The 12345-nt window shown below is 53.6% G+C and overlaps 1 protein-coding gene across 2 annotated transcripts in view; it reads left to right on the forward strand.

Annotated features, from left to right (window-relative positions):
- The first annotated feature begins 2751 nt into the window (after positions 1-2751).
- Positions 2752-12345, forward strand: part of SIN3A (SIN3 transcription regulator family member A) — a 31924-nt gene continuing 22330 nt past the window's right edge. Inside the window, exons 1-2 of one of the 2 annotated variants that reach the window (XM_064668474.1) lie at positions 2752-2778; positions 11413-11634. In XM_064668474.1, the coding sequence (XP_064524544.1) occupies positions 11446-11634 (189 nt within the window). In that variant the 5' untranslated portion in view covers positions 2752-2778; positions 11413-11445. Of the gene's footprint in view, positions 2779-3780; positions 4035-11412; positions 11635-12345 lie in introns of those variants that run through there. The other variant, XM_064668475.1, reaches the window with a different exon arrangement.

A 12345-nucleotide genomic window follows, 5' to 3' on the forward strand; every position in this document is an offset into this window, starting at 1 on the left:
CTCTTTGCTGTAATGGGGGCATTGGGCAGGAAAGGAGAAGGAGGAAGTTTAGGGCTTTGCACAGGCTGTGATCCCCAAAAACAAGCTGGCCGCATCCCTGGGGACACAGTGACTTTGAGGGGCGTGAAGCTTTGTTTGGGGCTGCTCCTGGCCTGGGTGAGGCTGAGACAGAGATAACCAGGCTGCAGGCAGCTTTCCTGGGTGGGCAGGATAGTGGCAGGAGGGAAAGCAGCACGATGGGCTGTGCCTGGTAGCTGGAGCCACCCTGCTCCGAGCTCCTGCCTCTTTTCCCAGGGCCTTGCCAAGCCCCAGAGCATCAATCTCCTGTCTGGCCACTGCATCTGCCTGCTGCTGCCTTTTGCTGCAGGATTTGGGGATGAGGGCATCGCCTCTCTGCTGCTGGACCTGCTCTGAGCAGGCATGTAGGGCACAAAAATTAGGGAGAATTCCCAGGCTGCCAGCCAGATCTAGCACCTTCAGGTGCAAGTGGTGCCAGTTCCAGAGCAGCAGCTACAGCCTGAGGCTTTGGGATGAGGGAAGCAAAAAGGCAGCTAGTGCAAATGAAGCCCTAGAGTCAGTGAGAGAGCTTGTGCCCCAGAACAGGGCAGCTGGCAAGTGTGAGGAGCAACACCTGTGTTTGCTTAGCTGGAGTCTGTCTGGGACTGGCAGAGAAAGCAGCTTTCCCTGTGCTCTGGGCATGGACTGGCTTGGCTGTGCCAAACTGGGGCCAGACGCAAGGGCTGGAAGGCTGGAAAAGAACCACAGGCAGCAGGGAATCCATCTGGAATCCCTGCATTTCCCAGTGCCCAGGGGTGCATGAGAGGTGGGTGTTCTAAGCATCCCTAGAGCTGTGCACATCCTGCCTGTGAGCAGTTCTGTTTTAGGTGCAGTGTCCCATCCTTCCAGGTACCATTTCCCACCCATCTGTGTTCCCAGAGCAGCATCAGCCCAGGCAGTGTGACCTGCAGAGCAGCTCCTCCTGCTCAGGCTGCCCTCACTTTCCTTTCGGGCACCCCTTGCAGGTTGGCTCCTCCTCTGAAGGAAGGATCACTGGGCCCTCCCTCCTTGCTGCCAACCTTCTTCACCCAGCTGGGTTTTCTTCTTGACACACATGGAGAAAGGGAGTATTTGCAGCTGCTTGTCAGACACGTGCTGTCAGCAGCAGCTCTCTGTGGCTCAGCAGGGCTCTTGGCAAAGTGTTGGCTGCAGATCTGAAAGCTGCAGGTCATGCCAAGTGTCCCTGTGGCCCCACAAATGTGCCCAGTCTCCCACAGGCTGCGAAATCCGAACCGAGCCCGCGCTGTGCACATGGTAAAGGTGGTTGTGCCTTTTAGCTCAATTCCACAGTAGGCACAGAGAACCAAAACTTTTCCAAGGAGACCTGTGACCTGGATGTCTGATAGGATTACTAGACAGAGGAGAGGGATGGAAATCACCACAACCGGCTCTAAATGGGAACAGCTTGGATATGCCGCTGCCACAGACCTCGGCAGCTACCTCCCTTCAAGGAGAGATGGAGATCCCATCTGTGCCAGAGGCAGAGGAAAGGGTTGTAAGCCTTTTCCATGGAAGAACAACCCACAGACTCACCCCCTGTTCCTGACTATTCCCAGGGCTGTGTTTCTTGTCAAAACGAGCATTTTCAGTCCTCTTGCACAACACGAGGTTTTGTTCCATCCATTCCTTCTCCCTGTGCCAGCAGATCCTGCTCAGCACAGAAATGTGGATTTCTCTGGAAATGGTCACTTCATGCAGACAGCCATAAATTACTGGAAATAAAAGCTTTGTGTTGGTTGAAGAGCAGTGGGAAAAATGGGCTGCTGAGCACAGGCAGACTGATGCCTGCAGCATCTCCCCTTCCTGGTGTGCCCCAGGGATGGGGATCAGCCACCACTGGCAAAACTCGCAGCATGGACAATTCCAAGAATGTGAAATCCGAAGTGCTGCTCAAGTGTGGAAATGGGGATTTAAAGCCATTGCAGGGAAATCCCAAAGCGGTGCTGCCATCCCTGTGCCCACCTGTTTCATTTGGCTTTCTTAGCTGCATGCACACCTCCTCGCTAATTATGATTGCTTAAGTGCTTGTAATTTTGAGTCCTGGGAGTTTGGGAAGCGTTTAACTCCGGAGCACTTAATTTCCCAGCCCTTCTCCTTCTTTGCCTCTGGTTTCCAAGGCTCAGGCTCGATCTCCAGCGGCACAACATCCCGTGAAGGTTCAAACCCCGCTGACCAGAGCCCTTCCAGCAGCTAAACCGAGCTGCAGCTCCCGGACACATAGGAGAGATCCTCCTCTGCTGTGCCTGCTTGTCCTGGCAGCACCCGGCTGCCTGCTCCCTGACCAGGCTGAGAAAGGGAAAAAGAGATGGAAAGAAAAAAAAACCCGAGAGATTTAAACCTCGTTTGATGCCTGAAATACATATTTTAACAGAAGCGTGGAGCGTGTGTGTCCGTATTTCACCCGTCCTGAGCACGCTCTGGATGCCCAGATGAGCACCAACGGGCGGTGAGGCCTGGATCCTCCAGCCCTGGTGTGGTGAACCCGGCAACTCCCTCGACAACTTTCTAAAAGGAGAAAAACACGATAATTAAACACATTAACCCTCCACCTCGCGTCTTAGCGGAGGGGACCGCTCGCCACCCCCGCGGTGATCCGCTCCCTCACGCCGCCCCCCCCGCCCCCGCCGTGGGCGGCGCGGCCGTGACGATCGGCACGGCGGGGCCAATCCGCTCCGGGGGGAGTTCCCCCTCCATTCAGGGCTGCTCGCCTGCGCGTTGAGGGTATGTAACAGCTGCTTTCCCCACACACACTTTCCCAGTTTCCCCCTCTCCCCCTTCACGGGAATCGCTTCCCACGGGGCGGGGGGGGCCGGGAAGCCGAGGGACGAGGGACGGGAAGTGCGCGCGCGCTCCGGATCCCGCCGGCGGGAAGCGCGCGACGTATGGCGGGGGGGGGGAGCGAGTCACTGAGTGTGTGTGTGGGGGGGGGAGAGCGGCTGCCGTGCTGGCCACGCCCCCTCCCCGCCACCCCATTGGCCGCGAAGGCGGATGGTAACGCCCCTCGCGGCGCCGCGCGCGCGCCGCCCACGCCCCCCCCCCGGTGCGTGCGTGCGTGCGTGTGAGTGTGTGTATGTGTGTGTGTGTGTGTGTGAGTGAGTGTGTGTGTGCGCCGTGTCCCCCCCGCACGTGTAACCGACCCGCCCCACGTGGGGCGCCGCCATCCCGGAAGTGAAGGGGTCGGGGACAAAAGGCGGGCGCCGCGACGCCCTCCCCCTCCCCGCCTGGGCCCCGTCGCCAGCTTCCCTCTCCAGTCGCCCAACGGCTCGGCGGCGGGGCCGGAGGGAGCAGAGGTGGCGCCGCTCGCGCGGGCCGCGTCCGCGATGTAAACATTCCACAAAAGGGCTCCCCAGAGAGGGGGGCGTGGCCTTGCCCGTGGGAGGCGGGGCCAATCCCGCCGCGTGGGCGGGCTCCCCGCTGTGACGGCGGAGCTGCCCCGCTCGCCTATTAGCCGGCGCTTTCGGCCCGCAGCCAATCGGACGGCGGAGGGGGCGGGACGGGGGCGGGGCGCGCTGCTTATACGGACATTTTTCTTCGGCGGTCGTTCCCCCCCCCCCTCCGCCCTCCCTTCCTCTCCACATCCCCTTCCTGGGGGCCGCGGCCAATAGGGGAGGTCTTGGTGGGCGGGGCCAGCGCGCCCATTGGCCGAGAGGGTGACGGGCGCTCGTCTCGCCCAACGGGCGCTCGGGGCTCCCCCCCTGCGCGAGGAGGGGCGGGATTTCCCGGGGAACAGAGAAGCGGGCAGCGCTCCGCCGCGGCGGCCGACAGACGGTTACTCCATCTTACCCCCCCCCGCCGAGCCCCCCGCCCCGCCGGGGCACCGGCGCCGACCCCGCCCGCCCCCCCCCTCCGGGAGGAGGGGCGCGGGGACCTCCCCCCTCACCGCACCGGGGACAGCCCGCCCCCGCCGCCCGCCCGAGAGGGGCCCGCCGCCCCCGGACCCTGAGGGAGACTCGGCCGCTGCCAGGGCCCGCTTCGAGGTAAGGGAGAGCGGGACGGCGGGGAGGGGTGGCCGCCGGGCCCGGGGCCGGCCCCCTCCGGCGATCCATAGGGGGCGGGGCCCGTTGCCGGTGCGGCGGCGGAGCGTGGTCGGGGGGGGGCCGGTCGGTGCCCGCGGCGCGGCTCCCCGGGGAGCCCCGGCCCGCGCGGGCGGCCGCGCGTCCTCCCGCCCCGCCCCGCCCCGCCGGGGTGTCCCGGCCCCGGCATGGCGGGAGCGGCGGGCGGAGCGTGCGGCGGCCGCTGGGCGCGCTGCGAGCCGGGCGCCGCCTCCTCCCCCCGCCCCTCCGCCCGCCCTCCGCCCGGTGCCGCTCCCGGGCTGCGGCGGGACCGCCCCCGGCAGCGCTCGCCCGCATTGCACGGCCCCGGTACCGGCCGCACCGCGCGCCGGAGCCGCCAGCGGCGCTCCCGCTCGCCTGGGGGGGCGTTCCGAGGGCGGGCGCGGGGCTCCCTGGGCTCCGGTGCTCAGCCAACTTCCTGGCGGAGTTGCCATGAAAGGGCTTTGCCGGACAATAACTCCCCGCGGCGGTCCCGCGCCGCCGCCGCCGCCCGCTCCGCGCCGGCTTCGGCATCACCGAGGGTTCCCCCGTCGCTTTCCGCAGTTTTTCAGCTCCGTGCTGCAGCGATTCCTAAGAACCTGTTGGAGTGACGTGTGGATACGCGGAAACCCGAGAGCTCCTCGTGCACCCGTTAATTTTCCAGAGATTTTAATAGCGAGCTGTATCTCTCTGCACATCCTCTCCGTTCTGTGCCTCGAACTTGCCAGATGCTTGCACTTGGTATTTTATCGCCTTTTTAATTCTTCAGGCTACTGTAGATGCACAAAAAACTTCAGAGTTTTTTTTTTTTTTTGGTGGCAGGAGGCTGGTGAAGTTCAGGCAGCTTTAAAAGTATGAACGTGCTTGGTGTCTGCTTAACTGAATCCTTTTCTGCCTTTTCCTGGCCTGGGTACAGAATGAGTTTTAATAGTTGTTATTTGTGCAACTATACGTGTGTGTTCAGTGCACGGGTGGCAAGGTTACATCCCAAAAGAAATCCGTTTATTTGCACCACTGAAATAGGGCAAAACAACTTGTTTCAGCGCTATTTTAAACTAATTATCAATGGCGTCTTGAGCTGTGCCTGGATTTTCAATCTCCCACGCTGTCCAGAGGAATCTAAACCTGGGCTGTGTGCTAAAGCCTAGCTTAAGGCTGACCTAACACCTCATGTTTTTCTTCTAACTTGATACTTTCAGTTGTGCTAGAAGGTGTGGGGTCAGTAAACAAGTGAGAAATGCCCAACTTAATTCAGTACAAATCTATCTGCACTGCAATCTTCCTAACTTGCAATTATTTAAGGAAAATACAGTTTCAGAGAGGTATACATTATTCTATAGGATTAACAGTACAGTATTTTCGATTAGAACGGCATTTTATTTTAATATAGTAATTTTAAAGCACCTGTAGAAATTCCTTCATCACATAAAAGTATCTTGGCAGCCTGGTGTCAGTCTGTGCTGGACAGAAAAACACTTTTCAGGGTCTTTTTTCCCTGACCAGGTGAAGTTAGCAGTTTTTCACACTGGTGCGCTCTTTGCAAAAGGAAACTGCTTTCTCACCCCAGCGTATCTCGTCCTCATCCCTCCCACCTTCTGCTGAAGACACGTGGTCTCAGCGTTAATTTGTTTGAGTTGCTTCAATGTGATCTTTCACCGAAGCAAAATGGCTCTAATTTGCTCAAGTTTGGGGAAACTCTGGATGATTTAGGCTGCTTTTGTGAGCAGTGTGGGGAAGGGGATGCTTTCCCCCTGGCCTGAGCTGGGATTGCCGTGGGAGCCCTCTGCACAAGGCTCCTGGCACATGTGGGTCTTGGAGCTGGGAGCATCGTGTTGGAATTGGCAGGCGGATCATTTACGTTTCCAGGATTTATGAATCGTTTTCTGTCCAGATTGCTGTTCTGGTCTTCTCCAGCATTGGAAAACTTTTGTGGCTGTTAGAGCTGGAGCAGGAAGAGCCCCATAATAGTTGTCACTTCAGCCCGTGGTGTGCTTTTGGGGATGTGTTGCTCTTTTCCAACCCCATGGGATCTTGTCTCTTTTTATTTGGATGAATGAAACTGTTCTGTTCATCTTCTCTGTGCATGGGGAAGATGCAGTCAGGGAACAGGGCAAAACAATGCTCTAAGATCTGTAGAGCTCAGTTTGGATCGTGTTTGTGCGGTGGGGTATGACACCCAGGCCATTTTTTGGCAAACCACAGATCAGTGCCTTACCAACTTGTTACCCGTCTGGACAGAGGCGAGTGGGGTTTATTTGTGTCCCACCTGCCTTGTGGTGAGCACTGGCACAGCTGTCACCATGTCACCTTGCAGAACATTCTCCTAACTCCTCCAAAAGCTTCATGTAGTGCTTTTCCAGCACTTTCTTCCTGGGGATGCTTCTCATTTCGTTTTGGAATGACGCTCTGGTCGTGGTCTCTGTAGTGTGGCCAAGGGGTTATCCCCGTGGTACAGGCAGGGGATATGGGCTGTGTGGCACCGTGCAGAAAAGTACAGGAGCGATTGCTGAACAAGCTGGGTCATGTTGTGGGAGTCGTGTGGCTGGGTTAGCGCTGCCGGAACCTGAGCTGGCTGCTTTCCAGCAGGCACTGTGATGTGCTCCCATATAATCCTGCGGGTGACATGTCCTGCAAGACATCCGTGGCTGTTCCAGGCTCAGAGTTGAGACTTACACTTGCTGTTCCTGGCTTTTGAGTCCTTTCTCCTTCAAAAGGAAAGCCTTTTAAAAAGCCCTCACGTGTTAAATGCATCCTCTGCAGCTCTGTGGTTTCCGTGCCCTTTTTCAGAGGGGTCCTTGCTCCACAGGGACCAAAATCCTCTCCAGTACTCTTTTACAACTTGTTCGTGAAGATGGTGTTCATCCACAGGTGTGTTGGGGTTCCAGCAGGTGCTGAGGCAGCACACCTTCCCGTTTTGCTTTCTTCCTAGTCTCTATTTGCCTTTCTTTTTACTTTACTAGCTGATCTGTAATGCCAGAAGACCTTGCTTCAGGGGAAACCTGAAACAGAAGTAATGGAGATTTTGGGGATATTATGTGGTAAAAAGCTGTGGAGCGGAGCTGCCACTGGAAAGGCAGTTTTGTGAGGGAAGAGGGGAGTACCTGGGCTCTCGTGCCTCTGTTGCTGCCATGGAGCAGTGAGCGAGCAGTGGGAGAGCCCTGCAGTGCTCCACCAGCTGAATCCAGCATTGTCCCCGCTTTGTTCCTTCTCTTTCTGTGTCAGTACTGCCACTCCTCTCCTTTCCTCAGTACCAGAGGGAAAGGGATGTGCTCCACTTGCCTTTTGGTCCCACTGGCTTGTGTGAGGCAGATGGATGGGGAAACCCTCTGATGAAGTTGGCAGTGTAGAGTTGCATAATTCTGGAGATGTTAATGAGACCCAAAGTACATTTTCTCAATTTTTTCCTTGCTTTACCAGCCGAGGATCCTGTGTGTGTCTGCCTAATGCATCTTACCTGTAGCATGGAGCTGGTGAGCTGGGAGGTGGCACAGGTGGGAAGATCTAGGAGTGTTCCTATGCAGCATCCTTTTTCTGTGAAGGGGAACAGTAAAAACCTCAGAAAAGAAAAAAACCCTGTAGTTTTCATTCTCCCCTAGGCAGAATGTAGTGTGCTGTAAGTGGAGTTAAAAGGGAGTTTGGGTAGAAACGATGCTGGAGGAAGGAGATGCAGTTCTTTACTTTGCTCAGGTATTGCTAAGTTCTCCTACATGCCTCCTGTTAATGCTTCTAATGAAGGAAAGTCCCTGAATTTTGTGGCTTACTTTCAGTCCTTGCTGTAATCTGGGGGCTTTTTTCTTTTTTCCACCCCCAAATTAAGATCACAGATGGTGCAGTGTGAATTGGGGGCTCTCTAAATCTTCACGTCAAAGTCCATAAGGGGATGCCAGTGGTGTGTGCAGCATTTCTGATATGACAACATAAGCGAAGTACTTGTAATCTGGAGGGAAAATGCCTGATACAAGTCTCTCCTGTAGCTGGGCTTTGCCATCGTTTAGGAAGCTGAGAGAAATCAGTTGTCACAGCGAGTGGAAGTGGGCGGAACTGCCCCTTTGAGCATCAGGCTTTGGCTAAATCAGTTCAAAATTACATGTCTAGTCTTGGGTTTCATCTCCGCCTTCCTTCCTCAGCAGGCTGGTGGACTGTAGGAGGGGTAGGACTTGCTGCACAGCAGCTCTCTCCAGCTTTTGAGCAGAGGAGATCAGTGGGAGATGCCAGGTCAGAATCAGCTGGACTTCAGTGAGGAAATGAATGCACTTTGGGAACATTCAGCATTATAATTCCGTCTGCAGGGTGCAGATGAATCACTGCTCTGGTGCTGGTTTGCTTTCCCCTCTCTGTAGAGTTTGGGTGGTCGTGGATGCAGAGTTGTCATCAGTAGTCTTTGTTTAGATACAGCAGAGCTTCAAGATCATCTCTGCTCTCATTAATAAAGCCTGTCAGTTAGCAATCTTCAGTAAGTACTGGTTTGCTGTGAGCCAGTGGATGCAGACTCTTGGTAGGAGTTTAGCATGGTGTTATCTAGGAAGATTGACTAGTGCTATTGACAATTACCTGTAATATTTACTCTATATTGACTATAATACAAAACTTCACCACTGAAGTTGGTCCAATGCTTAGACAGAAGCAGAGTCCAAGCTCAGTTGGTGAAGGTGAGTGGAATTCAGTGGGAAGACAAACCTACATGTGCTATAATTTTCACTTAACAGAAGTTTTAATACCGACCATACAGTAAGCTGGGTTTTTGGAAGATGCTACACTTGGTCTGCAAGAATCAGGAGCTTCAAAAACTGATGTTCATGCTGCTGCTGTGTGTGTGGTGATGGATCCTTGGTGCTAGCGTGATTCCCACAGCCTCACAGGCTGAGAATTTTGATGGCTTCATGGGGAAAAGTCTCTTCAGGTAGCCTAGGTGGCATTTTAATCCTCAGGAGAGCACGTGAGTCTTCCAGCCATCTTCTGCCCTCAAACAGCCTGTGCTTTAGAGGTTGGTTAGTCCATCTGAAGGAAGACACGTGTAGTGTTGCTTTGGAAAGTGAGAACCCAAGGGTTGGACACTGAACAGCCACCACACCACATACACACCACATGTATCTATACATGTATCTTGAAAGTGTAAGGGGTGACCCAGCCTGGGAGATCAAAAGCAAGTGTAAGGACTGGCTGAGGGGACAGTGTTTAGGCAGAAGGGTGTCCACGTTGGTGAGTGGGTTATAAATAGCTGCCACCAAAGCTTTGCCCAGACTTTACTCATGCAGTCAGCCATTGTCATGCAAAATCTTGGCCAGCTCTGCTGGTGGGAGGCTGGTATGTGTCCAGATTTGCTCAGTTTAGTCCCAGCCTTATTAGCATAAAACTATGTTTTTGCAAAGCTAAATGTGGGCTGTGCCTGAGGGGAGTAGCTCCACGTTAACCTGCCTGGCTCTTCATTTGTCAGCAGTGACCAGTAAAAAAGACAACCAGTGCAGGTACCATTAGCAAAGTGTGCTTCTGGAGTGTGCTGCTCTGCTTGCTGAGTGTATGCTGGAGGTCAGGCCTACCTGGGGTTTTTAACTTGTAAATAAGATGCAGTTAGTGAGCTTTCCCCCTTACTTGGGGCAAGGAGTCCCCTGCCTCTGCCTGCAACCTGCCAAGTAATTTTGAGGACTCTTGAGTCCTCAAGACTTGAGGAGTAACTTCAAAAAGAAATTAAGTCATCATCTTTCTTGTCCTACTCCATCCAAGTGAAAGGAGGGACTAGTAGAGAGGGTTTAGATTGGATGCTGGGAAGAAATTCTTTCCTGTGAGGGTGGAGAGGCCCTGGCACAGGTTGCCCAGAGGAACCGTGGCTGCTTCCTCCCTGGAAGTGTTCAAGGCCAGGTTGGATGGGGCTTGAAGCAACTTGGGACAGTGGAAGGTGTCCCTTCCCCTGGCAGGGGGTTAGAACAAGATGGTCTTTAAGGTCCTTTCCAATCCAGATTTTTCCATGATCGATTTTTTTAATGCACAGAGGGGGAAACCCTTCCATGAAGGCACGTGTTCTCAAGCCCAACTTATCCATTCTGCACCTCTGTCCTCAAGCCCAGCTTGATCCATTCTGCACCTCTGTCCTGCTGGTTCCTGTTTCCATATTTGACATGCACTGAGATATTAGTAAATTATTTTTGGTGACAGATTTAGACTGTGAAGAGCTGTCCTGACTTGGTAGATGTGGTTTGGCTTAGTTGGCTGTTGTACCATTAATCTGGGGGGGAATGTCGTTCCCTGTTGTTTATCCATGTGTTTGCCTTAGCAGTGAATGTGTCTAACTGCACCAAACTGAAAAGGCCTTGGTTTGGGAAGGTCCTGAAGCAGAAGACGGGGGTGGATTTCACTGTGGTTTCTGTCCCTCAAACACCCTAATAGGCTGCCTGTGCTTTGATGAACAGGATGGCAATAACTGTTAATGGACAGAAAACAGCACTGGACTGGAATTTGCTTGCAGAAAAGAGTAGATGTGTAGTTAAGTCCAACAGAGCCAAGAATTCACGGGCCCTTTTGGAGCAGGACAGTGGCAGAATGACCTGTCAGATTTGGAGTGAAATGAAGTTGCATAAAACCAGCTCGGAGTAGGGCAGGAACATGAAGAAAAGTACTGGGGAGTAAGTGAGAGAGCTGCTGATCTGTGCTTATTGGCACCCCTGGCAGGCATGCAGGAATCCAGCCACTGTGCCTGCTAGCGCTGCTCCCCTTTACACGCCTTGGCTTGGTGCTGCTGAGTGTGGCCAGGGTGCTGGCAGGACCACAGGTGTGTGGCATGTGGTATCCAAAATACTCCTGGGGTAGTGGACCTGTGGCTTTCCCTGAAGTTGCCTGTATGTATTAAATGCAGAACTCTTTGGGGCTTTGCAAGTGACTTCAGAATCTGATTACACACCCTACTTTTTGCCTCCTTCCTCCCACGTTTGAAAGCATCTCTCACAGCTGTCTGTCATTCTATCTGGACTGTCCAGGAGGGGTTTTTTTCTGTTTTCAGTATAAAATGTGTGTAGGTAACACATCCTTCCCCAGTCTGTTGTGTTCAAACACTGCATTCATGAGGTTTGCGTTGCTCGAGGTCTGCATGTGTTTAAGATGCCCCATGTGAGCAATATCCTTTAAGTGAGACTGAAGAAATCATTAACTCTGAAAATATGACAGTAAGGCTCTACTTTTCGTGATAAGACACGATTGCATTTTTTTTTTTTTGTGCTGAAAGCTGAATCTTTAATTCCACTTTCCCATCTCAAGATATCGGTACCCGAACAGACAGAAACTCGCCCTACCCGCTCGGGTCGATTCCCTCTGCTAACTGCTCTGTTTTTAACAGGTTTTTGTAGTGCTTGCCGAGCATGAGTTCAGAATGAAGCGGCGATTGGACGAGCAGGAGTCACCTGTGTATGCGTCGCAGCAGAGGCGTATCACCAGCAGCACCGAAGCTTTCCCACACCAGCACCGCGTGCTCGCTCCGGCCCCGCCGGTCTATGAGGCGGTTTCGGAGACCATGCAGTCTGCCACGGGGATCCAGTACTCGGTAACTCCCAGCTACCAGGTGCGTGTGCTCATCCCTCAGCCGCAGAATTCTGTATTTGAGACAAAGTTTTATTTTGGTAACCAGGGTTTCCTTAAAAAAACGAATTGGGCAATGTACTCATCACACGTCTCGTTTTCAGCACTTTGGCTTCACTCACAAAAAAAGTTGGCTTTCTTGAATGCGATTCTTCCAGTGATTCTCTCACACCCTGATCTCTGAGTCCCAGAGGCAGGTTTGTGGAGGGCTTTTCCTCCGTTTTTCTTTTTTTTTTCAGCATTTTTCTTTTTTTTGTTCTTGTAATAGACATACAGTATCTTGGGTGATCTTAAGCTTAACACACTAGGTCAGCATTTAGATTGAAGACTTTCAAGAAAATTGAAATTTTTCAGAAAACATTACCCCAGAGTCATTAGGTGGCACTCTTCCCTCTCTTGCCGTCTTTGCAAGGAGCTGGCAGCTGGGAACAGGGAAAAAATTGTCCTGGTAGAGTGCACTGGAGATAGCTCTCACTGAAAGAGCATGGAAAGGCTGTTTGTGTGATATTTGTCTTTGCCATGTGTCTGGCGTGTTGCATCTTCCACACTTGTGTTGCTGGTGGGCTGCTCTCCCTGTCTGGTGCCTGATTTTACACACAGCTTCATTCCTGCTTCTGTAGAAGGGATGTTCACACTGATAGTAGCAGCCACAGAGCTAAGGAGCTACAGGCAGACCCTTGCAGGGGCTGGAACA

Source organism: Pseudopipra pipra, chromosome 12 (genome assembly GCF_036250125.1).
Source record: "Pseudopipra pipra isolate bDixPip1 chromosome 12, bDixPip1.hap1, whole genome shotgun sequence".
Classification (NCBI taxonomy): Eukaryota; Metazoa; Chordata; class Aves; order Passeriformes; family Pipridae; genus Pseudopipra; species Pseudopipra pipra.